The sequence below is a fragment of the Strigops habroptila genome, chromosome 1 (assembly GCF_004027225.2).
Source record: "Strigops habroptila isolate Jane chromosome 1, bStrHab1.2.pri, whole genome shotgun sequence".
Taxonomy (NCBI): domain Eukaryota; kingdom Metazoa; phylum Chordata; class Aves; order Psittaciformes; family Psittacidae; genus Strigops; species Strigops habroptila.
This window is the reverse complement of record NC_044277.2, coordinates 138254400-138272454: the sequence shown is the minus strand read 5'-3', so window position 1 is coordinate 138272454 and position 18055 is coordinate 138254400. Positions and strand designations below refer to the sequence as shown.

The following is an 18055-nucleotide window of genomic DNA, read 5'->3' as shown; positions in this document are numbered from 1 at the left end:
TCCTTCTAAAGGTCCTTCCTTTTTCATCTGTTATTTATTCAGAAATGCATCAACTGTGTTCTTGACCAACCATCTTTTTATTTTTTTTGCACCAGTCTTATTTATAGACTCTGATCTTTGTTTCTTTATTTCTGCTTTTCTGAAACAAACAAAACAAACCAAAATCATTCTTTCCTCCTGAACAATTTTTTCCTTTTACTTTTAAGTAGGTTAAAGCATTCATAGTAATGGCATTGATTTCTCTCCCCTGTTTTTCCACAAACCCTTTTTAATCCGGCTTTCACTTAAGGAATATTACTGTAGCAACTCTTACTAAGCTGTTTAATGACCTCTTCCAAGTCATAGTTCCTTTATTTTCTTGATCTGCTGTTTACCATTGGTGCTATCTTCATCTTCTTAAAATCAGGCTTTTCTGACTCTTCTGACTGTATCCTTTTCCAATTCTCCCCTTTCTTTTGAAACTATTCTTAAGGACCATTCAGAAGGACACTAGTTTATCTGTTCACCTGATTTCCTTGAATGTTGCACATGAGTTTATCACTGATTCTCTTGTCTTTTCTGCTGCATGTTGGTTTTGCATGTACAAATATGTCTACATATTCATCTACCTGCAAAATCATGCTGCAAATCAGGAATTTAGGTGTATACACCAGATGTATTTCCTTCTGTCTGTACAATATTTTTGTTTATCTAAGATCTCTTTGTGGCCATGTGGCCATACAGTTGATCACCTAACTAAAAGGAATGTCATAATTGCCTGTACTTGAACTCTTACCCATTAGCTCAGGTTTTGATCATTCCTGAAAATAACATCCATCCTCTTGAAGTTCTCACATTCAGAATAAATCTCACTGTTCTGCCTGGCACCTTTAAGATACAACCTTTCCTATCAATATACTCTGCTAAAACTCTTGCTTGGGTTCATAAGGATATAATGCAAACATCTTTCCTGGTTTTGACACACACGTTCTAGTCACTCAAATGTCCATTCAGAACACTGCTGCAAGGAACATTTCGGTAGCCCTACCTTCAACCCTGCTATCTTAGGTGTGTATCCTTTTACTGATTGTGCTTTTCCTACTACTTCAAATGCAATACTTTGCCTTCAGAGTTTTTCTTAGCATATCACCATCCAGTTTGTGGCTTATCACTCACTAGCTTTCCAGCTTTATCCCTGCAGCGGTCAATAATGGTGGTCTCTTGATACTTCAGGGTTGAAGCAAGCGCATTTTATTTTTATTCCATCTCTACCCCACATGAACATTAGGAAAACTATTTCCTCATCTTTCTTCATAACTACTCCTTGAAACTAGTTCCCCCTACTGCCTAAAAATATATACAAATTCTTGACATGTTGGGGCTGTTGAGGCTGCCATCCATAGGACGTGATACTAGTTCTTTTAGTTCCCTGTCTGTATCCGTTTGTTTCTTTTCTCAGCTGTTGAAATCTGCAGGCTGGGACAATGTTTGTGTAAAAATATAAAGCAGAAACTAGCATTAAACCATCTGGACCTATATTTCTGACACTGAGGTATTGCTGTCCTGGTGATGTAATATTATCCCCCCCCCCCCCCCCCCGTATGCACTATTACTCCTGTTTTTATCTACTAGACAATAATTACTTTTCTTTATGTTTTCCAGCCATAAAACAGTTTAATTTAAATGTCCTTAAACATGTACAAATGCAATTCAATTTGCAATCTAGAGGATTATTGAGTTGTAAATATTAAAATCCTGTCTACTGTTTTTGTACTTTATAGTTAAAAACTGAGCAGGGAAAGGAATGGAGTCGAATTTTTATTTAGTAGAAGTCATGCTATTTTGGACACATAGAGTAGGCTAGTCTTTATGTGACTTAAAAATGCACAGTTAAAATCTAGTGAATTTGGACAGGTTTCCTTTGGAGAAAATGGGAGGAGGAGTCAGGGATTACTTATATTTCCTCTACAGTCATTGATGCCAAACACAATTAAAACTACTTTTTTTTTTCAAATATTATTATTTTTCTATTTTATTTTTTAAATAATACTAGAGATGATACTGACGGTCTGGGATCAAGACTACGACCAGGTAATTTTGTGCTTGTAACAAAATTAAACCTATCAATTGCCAAGTTTTTAAACCTTATTCTCGTGTTGCCTATAGAGTTTATTTCTGCAGCTATACCACCTATTGGTCTGCTCTTGAGTGTGCCTCCACTCATGTGCAGGGCCTACTATGAAACTATGAAACTACTAATGAAACTATGAAAATATAGGACTTGTTCACAATGGGGTGGCAGTCTTATGGTCTTCCAGTCGTAGTTCTTTGCAATATGAAAAATTGTGGTATTATCAAATAACTGCATTTGAAAATGTTGGAAAAGGATATAATTATATTTTAGATACAAATATGTTAACTGAAATATCCTTACGGATTTTTTGATAAATATGAATTCCAATAGTAAATCAGTAAGACATCATTTTAATGGTCACTATCCTGGCTAAACTTCTGCGGAACGCAATGGGAATTTCTCATATGAAAGGAATATTTCATAGAGCCCTTGTAAATTATCATGTATTTGTACATCACCATTAATGAAACAAGTTTTCCATTTGAGATACTTCTCTTTTTAGCTTCACATGCTGTAAGCTGCTAAACTGTGATTTCACAATGCATATTGTCTGGGTTAAATAATATTTGAACGAAAAATATTTTGAACAGTTGAAGTATTGATCTTCCTAAAGAAAGTACCTTTTGTCTATACTAACTTCTATTTTATAGCTCTTTGATATAAAAATTATATTATGAATTTTAATTGCACTACAAATCAATATTTGCTGTCCACTTTCAGCTCTTTTCAGTACTGTTTACTGAAGAGTGCCATTATAATACCAACATGCAGTTTAAATCCACTATCCAGCCTTAAGGTATCAGAGCTGTAATGATCTGCAGACAAACATCTTAGCTATTGTTAACATTTTCAGTCTCGTGGGTAATTTTGTCAATAATGTTCTCCTTTTGGGTAAAACTGTTAAAAGTTTTGATCAAGTCCTCAGCAGCCTATTCACACACGTGCCCTCATCCCCCAGATAATGCTACACTTTTGTATTTAACAAAAAATATAATTGTTGTGTGGTCTGGAGTATATGAGCTTTACGGGAACTCCCAAGTTCCCAGTAGAACATTGGGTCTCTAGCTGTCTTTGACGCACAAGGGCACTACAAGTAGACATTACATCTGGACCTCCTAGACTGGTAAGTCCTATTGTCGCTATCATACTAGAAAAGAGCGACAACTTATACAGTGAATAACAGGTTCTAGTCGGTCCTTTTGTTTGCTGATATAATTCTAAACATACTTTTATTCAGAAAAAAAAGAAAGGAAAGGGCACTCATTTATTCACTTTTGTTTTGTAATACAAGCTATTGGCAGCAAAAGAGAAGTCAAATACCGTAGAACAGGGATCAATTAAAAAGGTAATATGCTAACAAAGTTAAGTTTTCATCAGTGTCCTGACAAAAACTGAAGGTTCCTAGGTTGTAACAGCAAGACCATAGTATTTATTTTTGGATTAAATATAGCAGTGTTGAAACAGTTGGTATAGAGGTGAAAATGAGGCAAAAAGAGCTACATCAAAATCATTCTACCTGTTTATATATATATAAAAAAAGATATATTTATATAAAACGTTATATAAAATAATATAGTATTTTAGATTATTACAGCATGGCTTCCACTATCATCTTGAGCAGAAAGACCAACTTAAATTCTTCCTGAAGTGGCTCAGAGTAAATGCAGGACTTCTTTTCCTCTTACTGATTCTTGAGAGGAAACTCAGAAATAGCAATAATGTCATTATATTCCTGATTCAACCAGAAATGTGTTTCTCTGAGATAGAGAATGAGATGTTCTGCATCTATTTTCTGTGAGAGCGCAGCTCAGATCTAGTTGATCCCTAGACACTCCAGTTTGTTACTGTGCCTCTTCTTCTTGTTAAAATAGCCAGCACAGAAATTCAACAGGAAAAAAAATATATAATAGTTTAGTTGTGGGCTAACTAATTTTGGTATTTGGATTTCATCTCCCTCTCAGCGGAATTTGCAAAGGAAAAAAAAAGTTTAGGTGGATGTAAATACGTACATAAGACTATGATCCTCCAGGTATTTCTGTATGAGAATATTTTAGAATATGGACCTAATTAGCCTCTGAAGTGTAGTTTAGAGGTAACTATTTAAGACAGATACAGGGCTGCTGGCTGAAGTTCAATACTTGCACCTAAGTTCTTTGCTTAGCTTATAGATCTAATACTCAACTTGGAAAAACAATTTTGTTTACTCATGCTCTTTAGTGATACGCTGTTTTGTAGTGGCAGTCTGCTGCTAAGCTTTTACTTAATCTCTGAGTCTGACAGTGGGTATGACTTGCATGCGCAAGATTACAAATCATAAATAACGACTGATTTACCACATAAAAATTCAAAAATCTGACTTAGTTTTGGCTCTACGTTCTTTCTCAGCAGGCAAAGCATGATCGAGGAACACTAGGTAAATAATAATCAAGCTGTTTTGCTGGTTTTAATTGTTATATTTAAAATCTGTATGATATTTTGTAAATCTATACAGTTTGTAAAATACATAATGTTTACTACTATATCCTAATTCTATTAAATTACCTACAGCTTTATCAGCAGTATTTATCTATTGGCTCATGTCTGGAATTAGAATTATTCCATGGAACACAAATAAATTATTTTGTCTTCTTTCTTTTTTGGTTCAAGAAGTTCATAATGTTCTTATTTAACAAAATACAGTCAACCTTTTACGTACAATATCCACAAATCCGTACTGAGTTTATTGTGCTTTGTAGGTTTTAAGCAATAGTCACTCATTCAGGTGGTCAAGTGAATTAACTGTGAGGGTGGTGAGGCGCTGGCACAGGTTGCCCAGAGAAGCTGTAGATGCTCCATCCCTGGCAGCGTTCAAGGCCAGATGGGACGGGGCTTGGAGCAGCCTGGTTTAGTGGAAGGCATGCCTGCCCATGTCCATAGGGTTTGGACCTAGATGATCTTTAAGGTCCCTTCCAACCCAAACCTCTATAATTTTGTTATTTTTATGGAATTTACAAGCAAAAGTGATAGGCAGTCTGTAATAGAGAGCAAATGTCTGTTCTTCCCTTTGTAGGGAGAGGAATTTTTACAGCATTATTCTTTGCTTAGCAAAGATATTCCTTTATTCTAAACATGAAAAATGCCATTATGTGTTTTACGATTGTGTCATTTTGATCATGGAGTAATCTGTGACACAGAAACCAATGATTTTCTGATGCAAAGTAAAGAAGACCCAAGAGATTCTTGGGTCTTGCACATTTTCTTGAGGCTTCTTTCAAAACATGCTCCTGCTAGTTGTTGGAAACAAAAGCTAGGTTTGATAAAGCAACACATATCACTATATGGCAACATGAAAATATATTTTTCATAAATTTTTCTCCGAATGGTCCACATTGGAACCACATTGGAATCTTGTAATTCTTGGGGTAAAATGAAAATAAATCTCATTATATCAAAATATAGAAAAATTAAATATGTGGTTTAGTCTATGTCAAAAAAACCCCCAACCAGTTAAAATAAGAAAATTCTTTCATTTTTTTAATAAATGTGTGAAAAATCTTATGATTAATGAGGTACATTAGTACTTCTTTCCTTGTAGAGTAACCTAGAAGTGAGTCAGGGAAAGGGATTTTCTTTTGAAACACATCATCAATTACATTGTCTAACCTTTCAAGTTTTTAGATTATCCTTTTCTCTGTTCCCAACACTATTAGAAAAACTAATAATGCATTATAACTTATTATTTACATCTACAGGTTTTAAACAGTGTACACTATTAACATATTAAGGCAATTAAGTGAGCTGTCCTCCTGATTTTACTGTTGTCATCTACAGCATCAGCAAGAATTGCTGTATCACAAAGGAAGGTGCGTCAGATCAGTGACCCTGTTCAGCAGATTCTTATCCAGCTGCACAAAATCATCTTCATCACTCAAGTATGCATTACTATTGCTTCTGACATTCTATACTTTTTAGTTATTTGCTGTTGTCAAAATAATGGTACTGCAAAATGCTGCTAATTTAGTCACTGTTCTGTAAAAACAACAGAACTTGACATTTTTGCAGATGGCAGGATGCTTTAAAAATATATCATTTAAATAAAGACTAACCTTGAATATTAGTGTGTATGTGGAGGATGGCAATAATTGAGTCATATGAAAATCATAGGCTCACCTCAGAAAAATGGATTGTACAGTAAATTATTTTTACAGCATTCTGTCATGCCAACAATATGAATATTTTACATGACTTAACACCATATACTGATATGGAGAGTACATAAAACACTTTCCTCTATAGCAATAATTTCTAAATAGCTTCCAAGTAATATTTTTATTATCAATAAACAGTGGTAATTTCTTGGGATTTCTAGTGCAATAGTTCAAATCCTGAATATATTACTGGCAAAATTTGCTATTATAAAATAAGCAACTTTTTGTTTTCCAAAATGAAGTGTTCCTATTTGGGAAGTGATGTTTCATGCAGGGAAAAAACCCCTCAGGGGTTTTCAGGCTGTGGAGCCAAATTTGTTTTTGTTTAGAACAGAATAGTTTAAACAGAACTCGGGAGCATTTTACATGTCTTTTTTTTTTTTAACTGACAAGCTTGTCAAAACAGGCAATATGGGAATAAAGAAAACAATTGCTATTTAAAATAATTGGAAATTATCTCTTTCCCCTGCTAACAGAAATTAGACAATTCTGTCTCTACATGCTATGTAAGGGGTGTGTTCAAGGTGCTCATTAGTGAACCTATCCTCTCTGTTGAAGAAGGTTTTCTCAAGTGGCCTACCAATTAATGCAAGTTATCATAATGTGGATGAGAATAACTGAAAGCGAACAGCAACTCAAAGACTTACTCAGAATTGATCACTGAAGCAGTAATAACAACTTTGATGCTTTTTGATGTCGGATGCAGTTGGTTTTGGAATGGGAAGGCAGAGGAACCAGGATCCATGCTGTACTTGTTCGCTGTGTACTATGTGCTTCTCTTGTACTTGTTTATGTTCTAAGCTAGAATATTTTTTATAATACATAGCTGTTTTCTAAAGCTCTGTTACATATTTCAGCTGACAATTCTAAACTGAAGTTTACAAGGGAGAGTTCTTGCCTGTTCTTGCCTAGTTCTTGGCTGACAGCAGCCTTCCCAATCCAGTTTCCATGGGAACAAGAGTCAGAGTGATCTTTGGAAAACAATGTAAGAGAAAGCTTTTAAAAAAGAAAAAAAGCATTATGTAAATCCTTGGCACTTTTTGTTTTTTAATTTATTTTAATTTTTTTTTTTTTTTTAGCTGATCTGACATCTGATTCCATTAAAACAAAAGCTGAAATTGAACACTAGTGCCTGAGGCAACTCTGAGTTTCTCAAGCAGTGGAATTGTTCTTACCACTTTTGCTTCAGTATATCCCAGTTTGCCCATGGTACATTAACGGCACACAGTCCATTTCAATGGCATGTAGCCTACATTTACCACTTTTGCTTCAGTGTATCTCGGTTTGCCCATGGTACATCAACTGCACACAGTTCATTGCAGTGGCATGTAGACTACAGAGTATCTCACAGGCCTTTCCTAAGGCATAATTTTTTTCACTCATTTATAGGGTAAGGAACATTCAACATCTGATTTAATGCATATGTGTAAGGCCTTATCTGTGTGAAAAGAGAGTAGTATCTATATATAACAAAACCCTGTATGCAACCAGCTGTCTGATTAAGTCTTTTATGCTTAGGATGTAACCTTGATCCCTGATATGTCAGAGCAAACCAAGACTCCTGTGAGGCCAATATAGCTGTTCTAGATTTATAGCTGTCTAAGAGCAGTAATTTGTTCCAGCGGGAAAAAATCTTTATAATATCTTCTGTGATAGTGTTTGAATGTGATTCATTAGTGGTCAAACCTTCCCTTAGCAGTTGAAAAGCTTCCTGAATTCAGTTGAGTGGCACTTTGTGAATTTACATCTAAGATGTGATTATGAAGTGTGTACTAAATGGTAGAAAATTTTACAAACCCTGTCTGCAGCTATAACCAACTATACAAAACCAGCATAGGAGATCCTTCCAAAAGGGTAGTACCTGCCATAGAATTCTTATCAGGCTGAGTTGATGTCACTGTAGTGACCAACAGCTGAAGCTTTACATTTACTGTTGGACCATAAATATGATTTTAAAAGAGCAAAGGAAGAGACCTCCTTTGAATTCTCTATTGAAGACTCTAAAAGTATGATTTGTGCTTTTCTTTTGTAAAAGATGTTGAAAGGTGTGTACTTTTTCAGCCAAAAAACATGGGAGAAAAAATATGCAAAATCAGTTTTGCTTTATAAACAAGTGAAATGTAAATTACCTCCTACGGGAAGCTTCTAGCAAAAGAGACATTCTGAATTGTATTAAGATGTACATACGACCTTAAAAGAGCTTGTTGAAGCTGTTCTACACACATTGAATGAAGATCTGAGCTGCTTGAAGTTTCATTAATTTCATCTGGAGTCACTCATTATAGTCAACATGAAACCTGATCTAATGCTTCATGACCTTCAGCTGTAGAAAAATGTCCAAAATGCTAGCACTATGATCAGGGAGGCAAATGTAGTATTACCTGTCTTCAGCTTGTTGTAATGTTCTTTACATGATATGCCAAGCCTAATAGAATGGGCAAAGTAAGGAACACTATTATAATATGCCTTTAAATCAAGTCTTGTACTGTTGTTTATCACCATGCTATTAAATATCAATGTTTCTTTTTGTGGCGTAGCTACTTTTTCTTTTTTTCCAATAATGGTACTGCTGATTATGTCATCTTTATATCAGGTGTAACTGAACCGTGAAAACATCTGTTTCTTTGTTTCATGTAGCTTCCTCCAGCTTTGCAGTACAACTTGAAAAGGAGAATCATTGAAAGATTCAAGAAGTGCCTCTTCAGTCAGCAGAGCAATCCTTGTAATCTGAAATCAGAAATGAGAAAGGTGTAGTACACCAATTACTACCTGTGGTCGACTTTGTCTCTTCTATTCAAATTAAGCTATTGATATTAATGTCACAAAGTGCGAGATTCCATTTTTAAAAGGAAATATTTAGAATATTCCCTATCTATCCTTTATTTGGAAAATATGGGAGATTAAGTAAGAAGTTTCTACAGATTGGTTTCAAGTTTGTGTCTGATCATTAGAACATTTTTTGTAAATGGAAAGGACTTGGTAGCTGCTAATATGCAAAACTGGACTTCATCTCACTGGAGCTTAAAAAGAGAAGAGGAAGGAAAATGTAACTTTTTGTGGCAAAGGCTAATAGAAATTATGTAAGTTCTTAATCTGTTATTAGTTTCCCAATCTTATCCATATTTTGGAATGTATTCCTACTCAAACCATGAATTTTAAGAAAGCACTGCCCCAGAATGTCTTAAATATAGCATACCTTGTCCTGTTGTTGCATAAAACTGTTGTGTTAACAACAGTTTAGTGTCATCCGCTCAAAAATAATGCAGATTTGCAAGAATGGCATGACTGAAGAGCCATGCCTGCATGTTTTCCAGTGAAATGCTGGGTGCTTTCAACAGAGAAGGAGCTAACAAATACGATCAGAATTTCTAAATGTTCCTTCAAAATCTCCTGACTTTGTCAGGAGAGGATATGAAAATGACATCCTTGGCATCTGTGTACTGTGGGAGACTGTGAAGCTAAGATATTTCATTTTTGAATTTATGACAAAACAGTTATTAGGTATGTTACTGTATCTAAAATATGATGATAAAGATGATTTCTTATCACTCACATAATGCCCATGTATAATCTAATTTCATTGTCACCCACTTCCACTGAATTGTGGAATTGTCATTGTTTGCTACAGGATGGACTGACCCCAAATGCTAAATCCTTCCTTTACTTTTGTAATAATTAATCTGAGATGCTTAAGCTCCATGGAAGGCGGCTATTTAGTGTTAACGTTGGTTTACATTGGTAGTACATTTGAAAGATGGCTAAAGATGCCCCTCTCTGAGCCACTGGTTTCATGCCAGTTTGCTGTCCTGTAAATTAAGCTGGGATTTACATTAAATAATTTCTGTATTTCAGCCATAGTATTAGATCTAAGGAAATCTTTGCCAATTGTGTATTAAGTTGATGTTTTCAGGAAAGGATGCCCAAAAATTTGGTAAGAAACAGGAAGTGTTTATTATAAAATTAACCTATTTTTCAAATGCCCAGAAATGTATTTATATATACCTTATTTATTTATAAATGTTATCAACTGTAAAATTATGTTACCTTCAAAACTATTGAAGTTAAACCTGAAGAAAAGGAAAGAAATACACTGCTAAAAAGTAAATGGTAGTAAATTCAAGGTGTTTGAAATGCTGAAGGCAATTCTGGGCATTTTTACCTTGAAGGAAATAGTTATAGGAACTATTAAGAGAAAGCAGCAACAAAAAGTGCAGTTAGAAGGATGCAGAATTGATAAGCATCAGTGAATAAGTGGTATATATTTTACCAAAATCACCACCATAAATGTGTTTGGTGACATCAATATCATTGGGAGGTAATAGGAAGAATCTAAATAGAGAAAAGAATTAGGTAGAAACTATTCCAGGAGGTGTTGTTATGAGATTGTGTAATTTCTGCAAATAAAATTTTAAAGTAATGGGTTTTTAGAATGGGTTTTTGCTGAATTAGAAAACTTAACTAGAATAACAGACAAAAAGATTCCTCCACTTATTGGTGGTGGGGCAAAGGTCTTCCAACAACAGATACTCTTCTGTTTCTGTAACTGTAAAAGTGTTAATATGCTGCAGAAATGCAGAACTGGAATTTCTCTCCTGCCCACAAAGATATTTTCATGTCAGAGTTGTTACCAGTGGATATTTTCAAAACTAGATGTTTTTAAGTTTAATGTCAGATTCCTTGTTTACATAATCCAGTAGGTGAGCTGACTTTCAGGTTTTGAAAGTGCTGGGATCCCTCTAATGGGAACAATACCATGTGAATAGGTACTAACAATTTCACTTGAAGCCTCAGTTTTGAAAACCAGAGTCATCAGCTATTTCTCTCTTAAGCTCAAGGGAATACAATTCCTCATTTATGTTCATGCAAATACATAGCTTATGACATGTTATTCAGATAAAGAACTCAGTGATTTATACTAAGTGCAGATTAGCAGATTGCAGTATTCAGTCAGTGTTTCTGGAGAGAAGGTAGGACATGCATAGCTGTGTTCACCACTGTTTCATTAATCTAGAAAGTATTGAAATCTCTTTTGTCTTCTGTTAGCATCGGAAAGGGTGAACTGCTTCATTAAAGTCTGAAGTTTTGGCAAACAGGAAGGATGGAGATTTCAGGTGTCCTTTAATTAATTAATTAATTAATTTATTTATTTTTTACCTTTCCCCAGCTGCTACAAGGTTCTCCTGAACTGATTGAGCCCAGCGTCTTCACAGCAGATTGGCATGTGGTACTTCTCTCTTTAGGTGGAAATACGTTGCTTCCAGATGATAGAAAAGGTAAAGAAAGCACCAAAACCTCTGTAGTGGCATATATATGTCTAATAAAGTGTATGGTATCAAAGCAGAAGGAACTGCTGCTCTAAGATCTGTCTTTCTGTCTTTGAAGACAGTAAAGTTAACTATCCTGATTTTTATTATCAGAGGTTTTTGGTTGGTTGGTTTTTGTGTTGTTTAATTCCTGGTAAATTATGTAGTTTACAACTGATGGACCATTCTACTAATATGAGAAAGTATACTTTGGAGTTACAAAGACATATGAAAGATGAAATAACACATGGTTCATGCATGAAAATCAGTAGGAATGTTTGTAGCTGTAAATGTCGTATTTAGGCTTTACCTGTCCTTGCACATGATTTTTAAACAAACTCTATTGAAAACCTCTGTTGTCCTTCTGTCATGTTTGCAATCCAGCCCTAAAGTCTGGAGGAGGGAAATGCTACATGCTATACCACATCTGTATAATGGAAAGTATGTATATTTACACTTTAGAAAATAAATACTATCAAATATACTTTGGACTAATGATACTTAGTGTGACAAATCATGAACTCCATCTTAAATCAAACCTACCATCACTGGCATCATCCACGATGGGGAACCACAACTCCTAGTTCAGAGATTTTCATATTCATGTTTAATCATATACCTCTTTGTACAATGGACATAAGGGAAATGCGCAGCCAGTGTTTTGGTATTTGTGCCATTTCCATTCTTACAAATACAGGGAAAGCTATGTCACAATCCACAGACTAGAGGACATAGTAACATTAATATCAGTGGTGCCAGAAAGAAGGGTGAGAAACTTGCATTTTGCTGGTCTTTGTGCTGAAACTTGCATATCAGTTCCACAGCTTATTACAAAACTCAGAAATAATACTAGGTGTCTAGGGTGATATTTGAGTAGGAAATGAGTCCCTAACAATCACTTAAAATACGAGTTTTATTTCCAGAGACAACAATGCAATTTGTTCAGGTGCTCAATGTCTATAATTTTTGAATCTCTTAACCTGCAAAGAATACTTTTATCCTTACAAATTGCTGCTGGTTCTGTGCCCTTCCCATCATAAATTGTAAGTGGAGAAGAATAAGAAACTTGCATTGCTGTGTTCTGTTTCATTAAGTATTTAAAATATCTTCCATCTATCAGAACCCTTATAATGTGATAGCCTTGTGTGCCTCAAATGTTCACATCATGCCATAAGATGAAGGGGTCATTGTGGTCAGTGGAATAAGCTGATGGTGATCAAACATCCCTCTTGTCATTATCATCATAGCGGAATTGCTAAGAAACTGATAAGTGAGCGTAAACCCCCAATTCAGTAGTATAGCATTAATTGTCTTTTATTTTTAGGTATTGGCATTTCTGACGTAGCAGAAGGGATGACATACGAACAGTTGCAGGTAAGCTGTAAGTATACCTATATGTATTAATTTATTACTTTTAGTAAAGACAATTTACTGAAATTAATTTATTTTATCTTGTAGACTCTAATTGAAGAGGTTCTAGAGGAAAGTGGTTATTACAATTCCTCTAACAGGTGAGTCTGTTCAATTTACAAAGATAATGTTAATTATGGTGTGCTAAAACGAAATGTATCATCTACCTGTTTACATGATTGCAATTTCACCTTAAACATAGTGCAATACGTGGTTTATTGTAATACATGGATGCATGGACATATTAGCTAATCTAAGCATGGTTTTTTTGCCACATCTGTTTTCTTCATTCAGATGATAGCGGTACAAGTTTGGCAGCAATTCCCTCACGTTTCCCATAAACCATCCTGGAGGTGGTATATCTTTATTGCAGGAAACCTTTGAGGAACACAGGAAAATATATGTCCACAACAGCAGTTTAGCATTTCTCATTCTTTTTACCCGATATTATTTATCATCTCAGATATTCTTTAGAGCAAAAAATTCATTATTTCCACCAAGTAAGTCTGTTCCTTGTCTTTGCAGTAATCAACATTTTAAAGCCTGGGAGAGTGCAATTAGGTTTTCTAAAACAAATAAACACACATACACCACCCTCCAATTCACCTACTACAGATATTATGCAGTGTTAAGAATTTATAGTTCCTGGTGCCTCAGTGGTGTTTTTCAGTTATTTATTATCTTTGCAAACTTTTTGGTATGGATTGACTCTAGCTTGAAAAAATTTCAAATATTAGCCTGAATGTTTTTATAGGCTACTCTCAGAATTGAAATTCCAGCTTACAAGTGTCTTGCTGCCAGCTGTAAGTATTGAAAAATCATGATTAACCACTCCCACAATAAAATAATAATTCACTTTTTAAACCTTCAGGGTATACTTGAATCATGTTTACAAATCACTTTTGCAGTCATGAGGTCTAACAAATTTAGTTATAAGTGTTTTCAAGTATCTTACATTTATGTCCTAATCACAAGCTCCCAAGGTGTGGTGCTATAGAAGAAATATCACACAACTCATTAAAAAAAAAAAAAGAAAAAGCTCTTATTTTTAACATCAAGATCTAGCAAGTCTTACAATAAGTATATAAATGTATTGTGGTTGTAGAAGCATTTATCTCACAAACAGACCAGCGAAAAGCATCTTACTGCAATTAACTGTAATGAATCAGGTGTGTGCTGAATATGGACTTGAGTATTTTACACAAACTACTATAAAAATAAGATTTCTATTAATGGACATCATAGAAATAGAGTATCTCAAGTTGAAGGGACCCAATAAGGACCATTGAGTCTAACTTCCTCCTCCTCGCAGGAGTACCTAAAACTAAACCGTATGACTAAGACTGTCATCTAGATGCTCCTTGAACTCTGACAAGCTTGGTGGTGTGACTGCTTCCCTGCAGAGCCTGTTCCAGTGACCAGCCACCCTCTCAGGAGATCTTCTTCAGAACTTTTTCCTAGTGTCCAATCTGAACTTCCCCTAGTGCAGCTTCATTCCATTTCTCCATGTTCTATTGCTGCAAATATAATTGCTGAAATATAAAGGATTCTTAAAGATTGCAGACAAATATGCTAGTACTTTAACCTGTAGCATAGGAATGCCACAGAAATGCACGAGACCAATAGCAATAAAATAACTAACATTCTGCTTTTCCTGATTTATTCAGGACTAGTTATTTTTCTGCTGTGCTGGAATTCCCTACAGAGTAGTTGTTCTGTAGAATCTTAAGTTATTTTCCTGCATTTTAAAAATTTTTATTTTAGAGGAGATGTAAGAAAATGCTCTTTATAGCTACACGGGATGACAGTGTATTCTTCTGTGATAAGGTGTTCTTCTCTATGCTATGTTTATCCTGACGAAGGAAATGGAAGAAAAGAGCAAGCAGTACATTTCCACTCATACATAAAGTCTGGAGAAAGACAGTGGATACTTAGCATCCTTCTTCATAATGGTGGATATGCTATGTATTTGATTTTCTCAGGAGCATAGGAACATTGGAATTCACATTGTGTTTCCCCTGAGTCATGCAACTTCTTCAGCAGTGCTAATGTTATCCCCAGTCAGTGCTGATTTGTGCTTTGCTCATGAGCCTTGTAGCAAAGACAAAACTTTGCTGATTTTAGAGAGGGCGAAAGGAATGGAGTCAAATCTCCTTATAGGTATGGATCTCCTTAGAAGTTTAAAAGAATGTTGACTAGATTTGATTTTTTTTTTTTCATGTTTAGAATTATTAATGTGTGCACATAACAGCTGTTGCTCTAGACTTTGACCCACTCTACTGCATGTATGTCACTCTAGCATGTTCTGGCTTTAGCTGGCAGATACAAATAGCCAAACTGCAACCCAGTTGTTGGTCTGTCACCAGCAATTATGCTTTTGAATCCTCTTACCTGCCGCGATGCATAATTATGTTTGGTTCCTCTGTCACCACTACATTGCTTCTATTCTAGACAAGGACCTCCTCCTAAATAACTTACTATTTTCCCTTTTCTTCCAGAAAATTGACAGACTGTGCTTCGGCCTTGGCTGTCAAAAACATGTCTCAATTTCCAGAGGACTTGCTTTTTTTTTTTTTTTTTCGCTTCTCACTCTCTCCAAATAGCCAAACAGTCCAGTTTTGACAGCTGTCCGGTACTGAATGATTCATTTGGCTAGCAGATATGCTTCATTAGGTTTTGCCTTAAACTATCCAAACAGCTTAAGCAAGCTAGAACAACAAATCACTCTCAAGCTGCACTGCAAGTCGCTTATCAGTGTCCACCATTTTCTGGTTTTATTCCACCATGCAGAATTTGGTTTGCAGCCCTCGGAGCAACGTTCTATCATCCATTCTTGCCTAAAACTGTTCTGAGCCTTGCTCTACTTTCTCTCTTCTATACACAGTGAAGCATTTCGGAAGCAACTGCAAATTTTTCCAGCAGAAGCTCTACATCCTGTAGTTTTCCTGGCATCCCCTTCTTATAAATGTGTTCAGAGAAAAGCTTTAGAAAAAAGTACTAGGAGCAATGAATATCTGTATATTGTTTGCTTTAGCAACATATAGGGCAATACGCCTCTTTTTAAACTTTCTTATTTTAAAAAGCTTTTAGTTTAGATTGAATTTTTTCAGTTTCAAAGATGGGAAGTTGTAATGATGGGGCATGTGTGGGTCTTTCATAGTGGAATCAGAATGATAGTGTTTCTAGCAGGAAACAAATTGTCTTCCTGTCTGCACATAATAAGTTTCTAGCTCTTCTAATAGAAATATGAAAAAAACCCAAACCAGAGCAAGCCTTCAAAGGCTCAAAAGTCCTCAGAAGGCATATCAGAACACCACAAACTTAATTTGTGAAGTTGCAAGTTTTTAAAGCTGTTTCTTCATTTTAGAACCAAATTTCTTCATAATTTCTGATGAAGTTGACTTGAGAGTATCAGTTCCACATGTTGTAAGGCTACAAGGTGAGTTCTATTCTGGAACAAAGAATTCCATAGCTGCTCTGCGGTGATATTAGATGTGTGCTATTGTTAAAAGCACTGTTAAATGCAGAATAAACAGCTAGATAGCATATAGCATAATAACACAATCTCCTACCTCATTGTGGAGCACGCTTCATAGAGAAAATATTCTCATTTTATATTTTGGGGGATTTGTGTGCGTTGTCTTTCTTTCCCACAACTGTTGCCCTTGCTGTGCAAGGAATATAAGATGGGAAACCAAACCTTAAGTGAGGTGATGACATGAAAATTGTAGTAGGATGAATAAACTGTAGAAAGGGTTAAAAATGATTCAAGCAACTTGTTTGGGTGCTGAAACATGAATTCTTTAGAAATGGAGACAGCTTCATAAGAAAAATGTCATGCTGCTTTTTTTCTTCCTCATCTTCATTATAATAGTAATTAATATCCCAATTTCAGTCATTTCATGGGATTAATGACCAGCTGAGGATAATGACCCTCAGCTTTATCTAGAATAATCAACTTGTGCCCATTTATCACTAATATCTTAAAATTACTCTGCAGTCCAATTGCATTACCTATTTAAACAGAAATTTGGTAAACATGCATAAAAATACCTCTGTAATGTTTCAGAATTATTCTGGTCACATCCATTGTGCCACTCTTTCTTTTTTTTCTCCTTCTGGTTTAATATTGCATTGCACAAGAGGCAAGATCCTTGATTTTGAGCCTATTTATAAATAAGACAATGGATACTGGTTTCAAACATTCATCTGGGTTTTATATTGAAGTAGACATGTAATATCCAAATTGATGCAGAAATCTATTTTTAATAAATTGTATTAAGAGACTTGATCCAAGCAGAAACTCAGTAACATCAAAAAAGATTAGTTCTAAATCAGCAAAAATAGCAATGGTCGGATACAGGAGTTATGTTCAGCCGAATGCTGTAGCTCTGTCATGGTTTAACCCCAGTAGGCAGCTCAGCACAACACAGCCATTTGCTCATTCCCCTGCAGTGGGATGAGGGAGAGAATCAGAAGGGTAAAAAGCGAGAAAGCTCATGGCTTGAGATGATGACGGTTTTATAAGTAAAGCAAAAGCTGCACACGCAAGCGAAGCAAAACAAGGAATTCACTAGCTACTTCCTATCAGCAAGTAAATGCTTAGCCAATTCCAGGAAAGCAGGGCTCCATCACACCTGTTACTTTGGAAGACAAATGCTGTCACTCTGAACACCCCCCACCTCTGCCCTTCCTTCTCCCAGCTTTTACTGCTATCCTGTGGTATGGAATATGCCTTTGTTCATTTGGAGTCAGCTGTCCCCGCTGTGTCCTCTCCCAGCTTCTTGTACACCTCAAGCCTGCTTGCTGATGGGGCAGCATGAAATGCAAAAAAGGCTTTGATGCTGTGTAAGCACTCCTCAGCAATAACTAAAACAGCAGTGCGTTATCAACAATTTTCATCACAGATCCAAAGCATAGCACCATACAAACTACTATAAATAATTTTAACTATCCCAGCCAAATAAAGAAATGTTGGTTCAGCATTAGTTGTATTGGGGGAAAAAAAAAAAGATTGCAATGCAAGTAAGAATAGAAGGAAG

At 35.5% G+C, this 18055-nt stretch overlaps 1 protein-coding gene across 8 annotated transcripts in view; it reads left to right on the top strand.

Moving 5' to 3' along the window:
• The window catches only part of NEK10 (NIMA related kinase 10), a 96947-nt gene that overhangs the window by 71257 nt on the left and 7635 nt on the right, over positions 1 to 18055 (top strand). For 5 of the 8 annotated variants that reach the window (XM_030512371.1, XM_030512343.1, XM_030512378.1 and 2 more), the window contains 6 exons: positions 2033 to 2070; positions 5924 to 6024; positions 8938 to 9048; positions 11465 to 11573; positions 12928 to 12977; positions 13062 to 13114. In XM_030512371.1, the coding sequence (XP_030368231.1) occupies positions 2033 to 2070; positions 5924 to 6024; positions 8938 to 9048; positions 11465 to 11573; positions 12928 to 12977; positions 13062 to 13114 (462 nt within the window). Of the gene's footprint in view, positions 1 to 2032; positions 2071 to 4498; positions 4520 to 5923; positions 6025 to 8937; positions 9049 to 11464; positions 11574 to 12927; positions 12978 to 13061; positions 13115 to 18055 lie in introns of those variants that run through there. The other 3 variants (XM_030512387.1, XM_030512363.1, XM_030512396.1) reach the window with 2 other exon arrangements.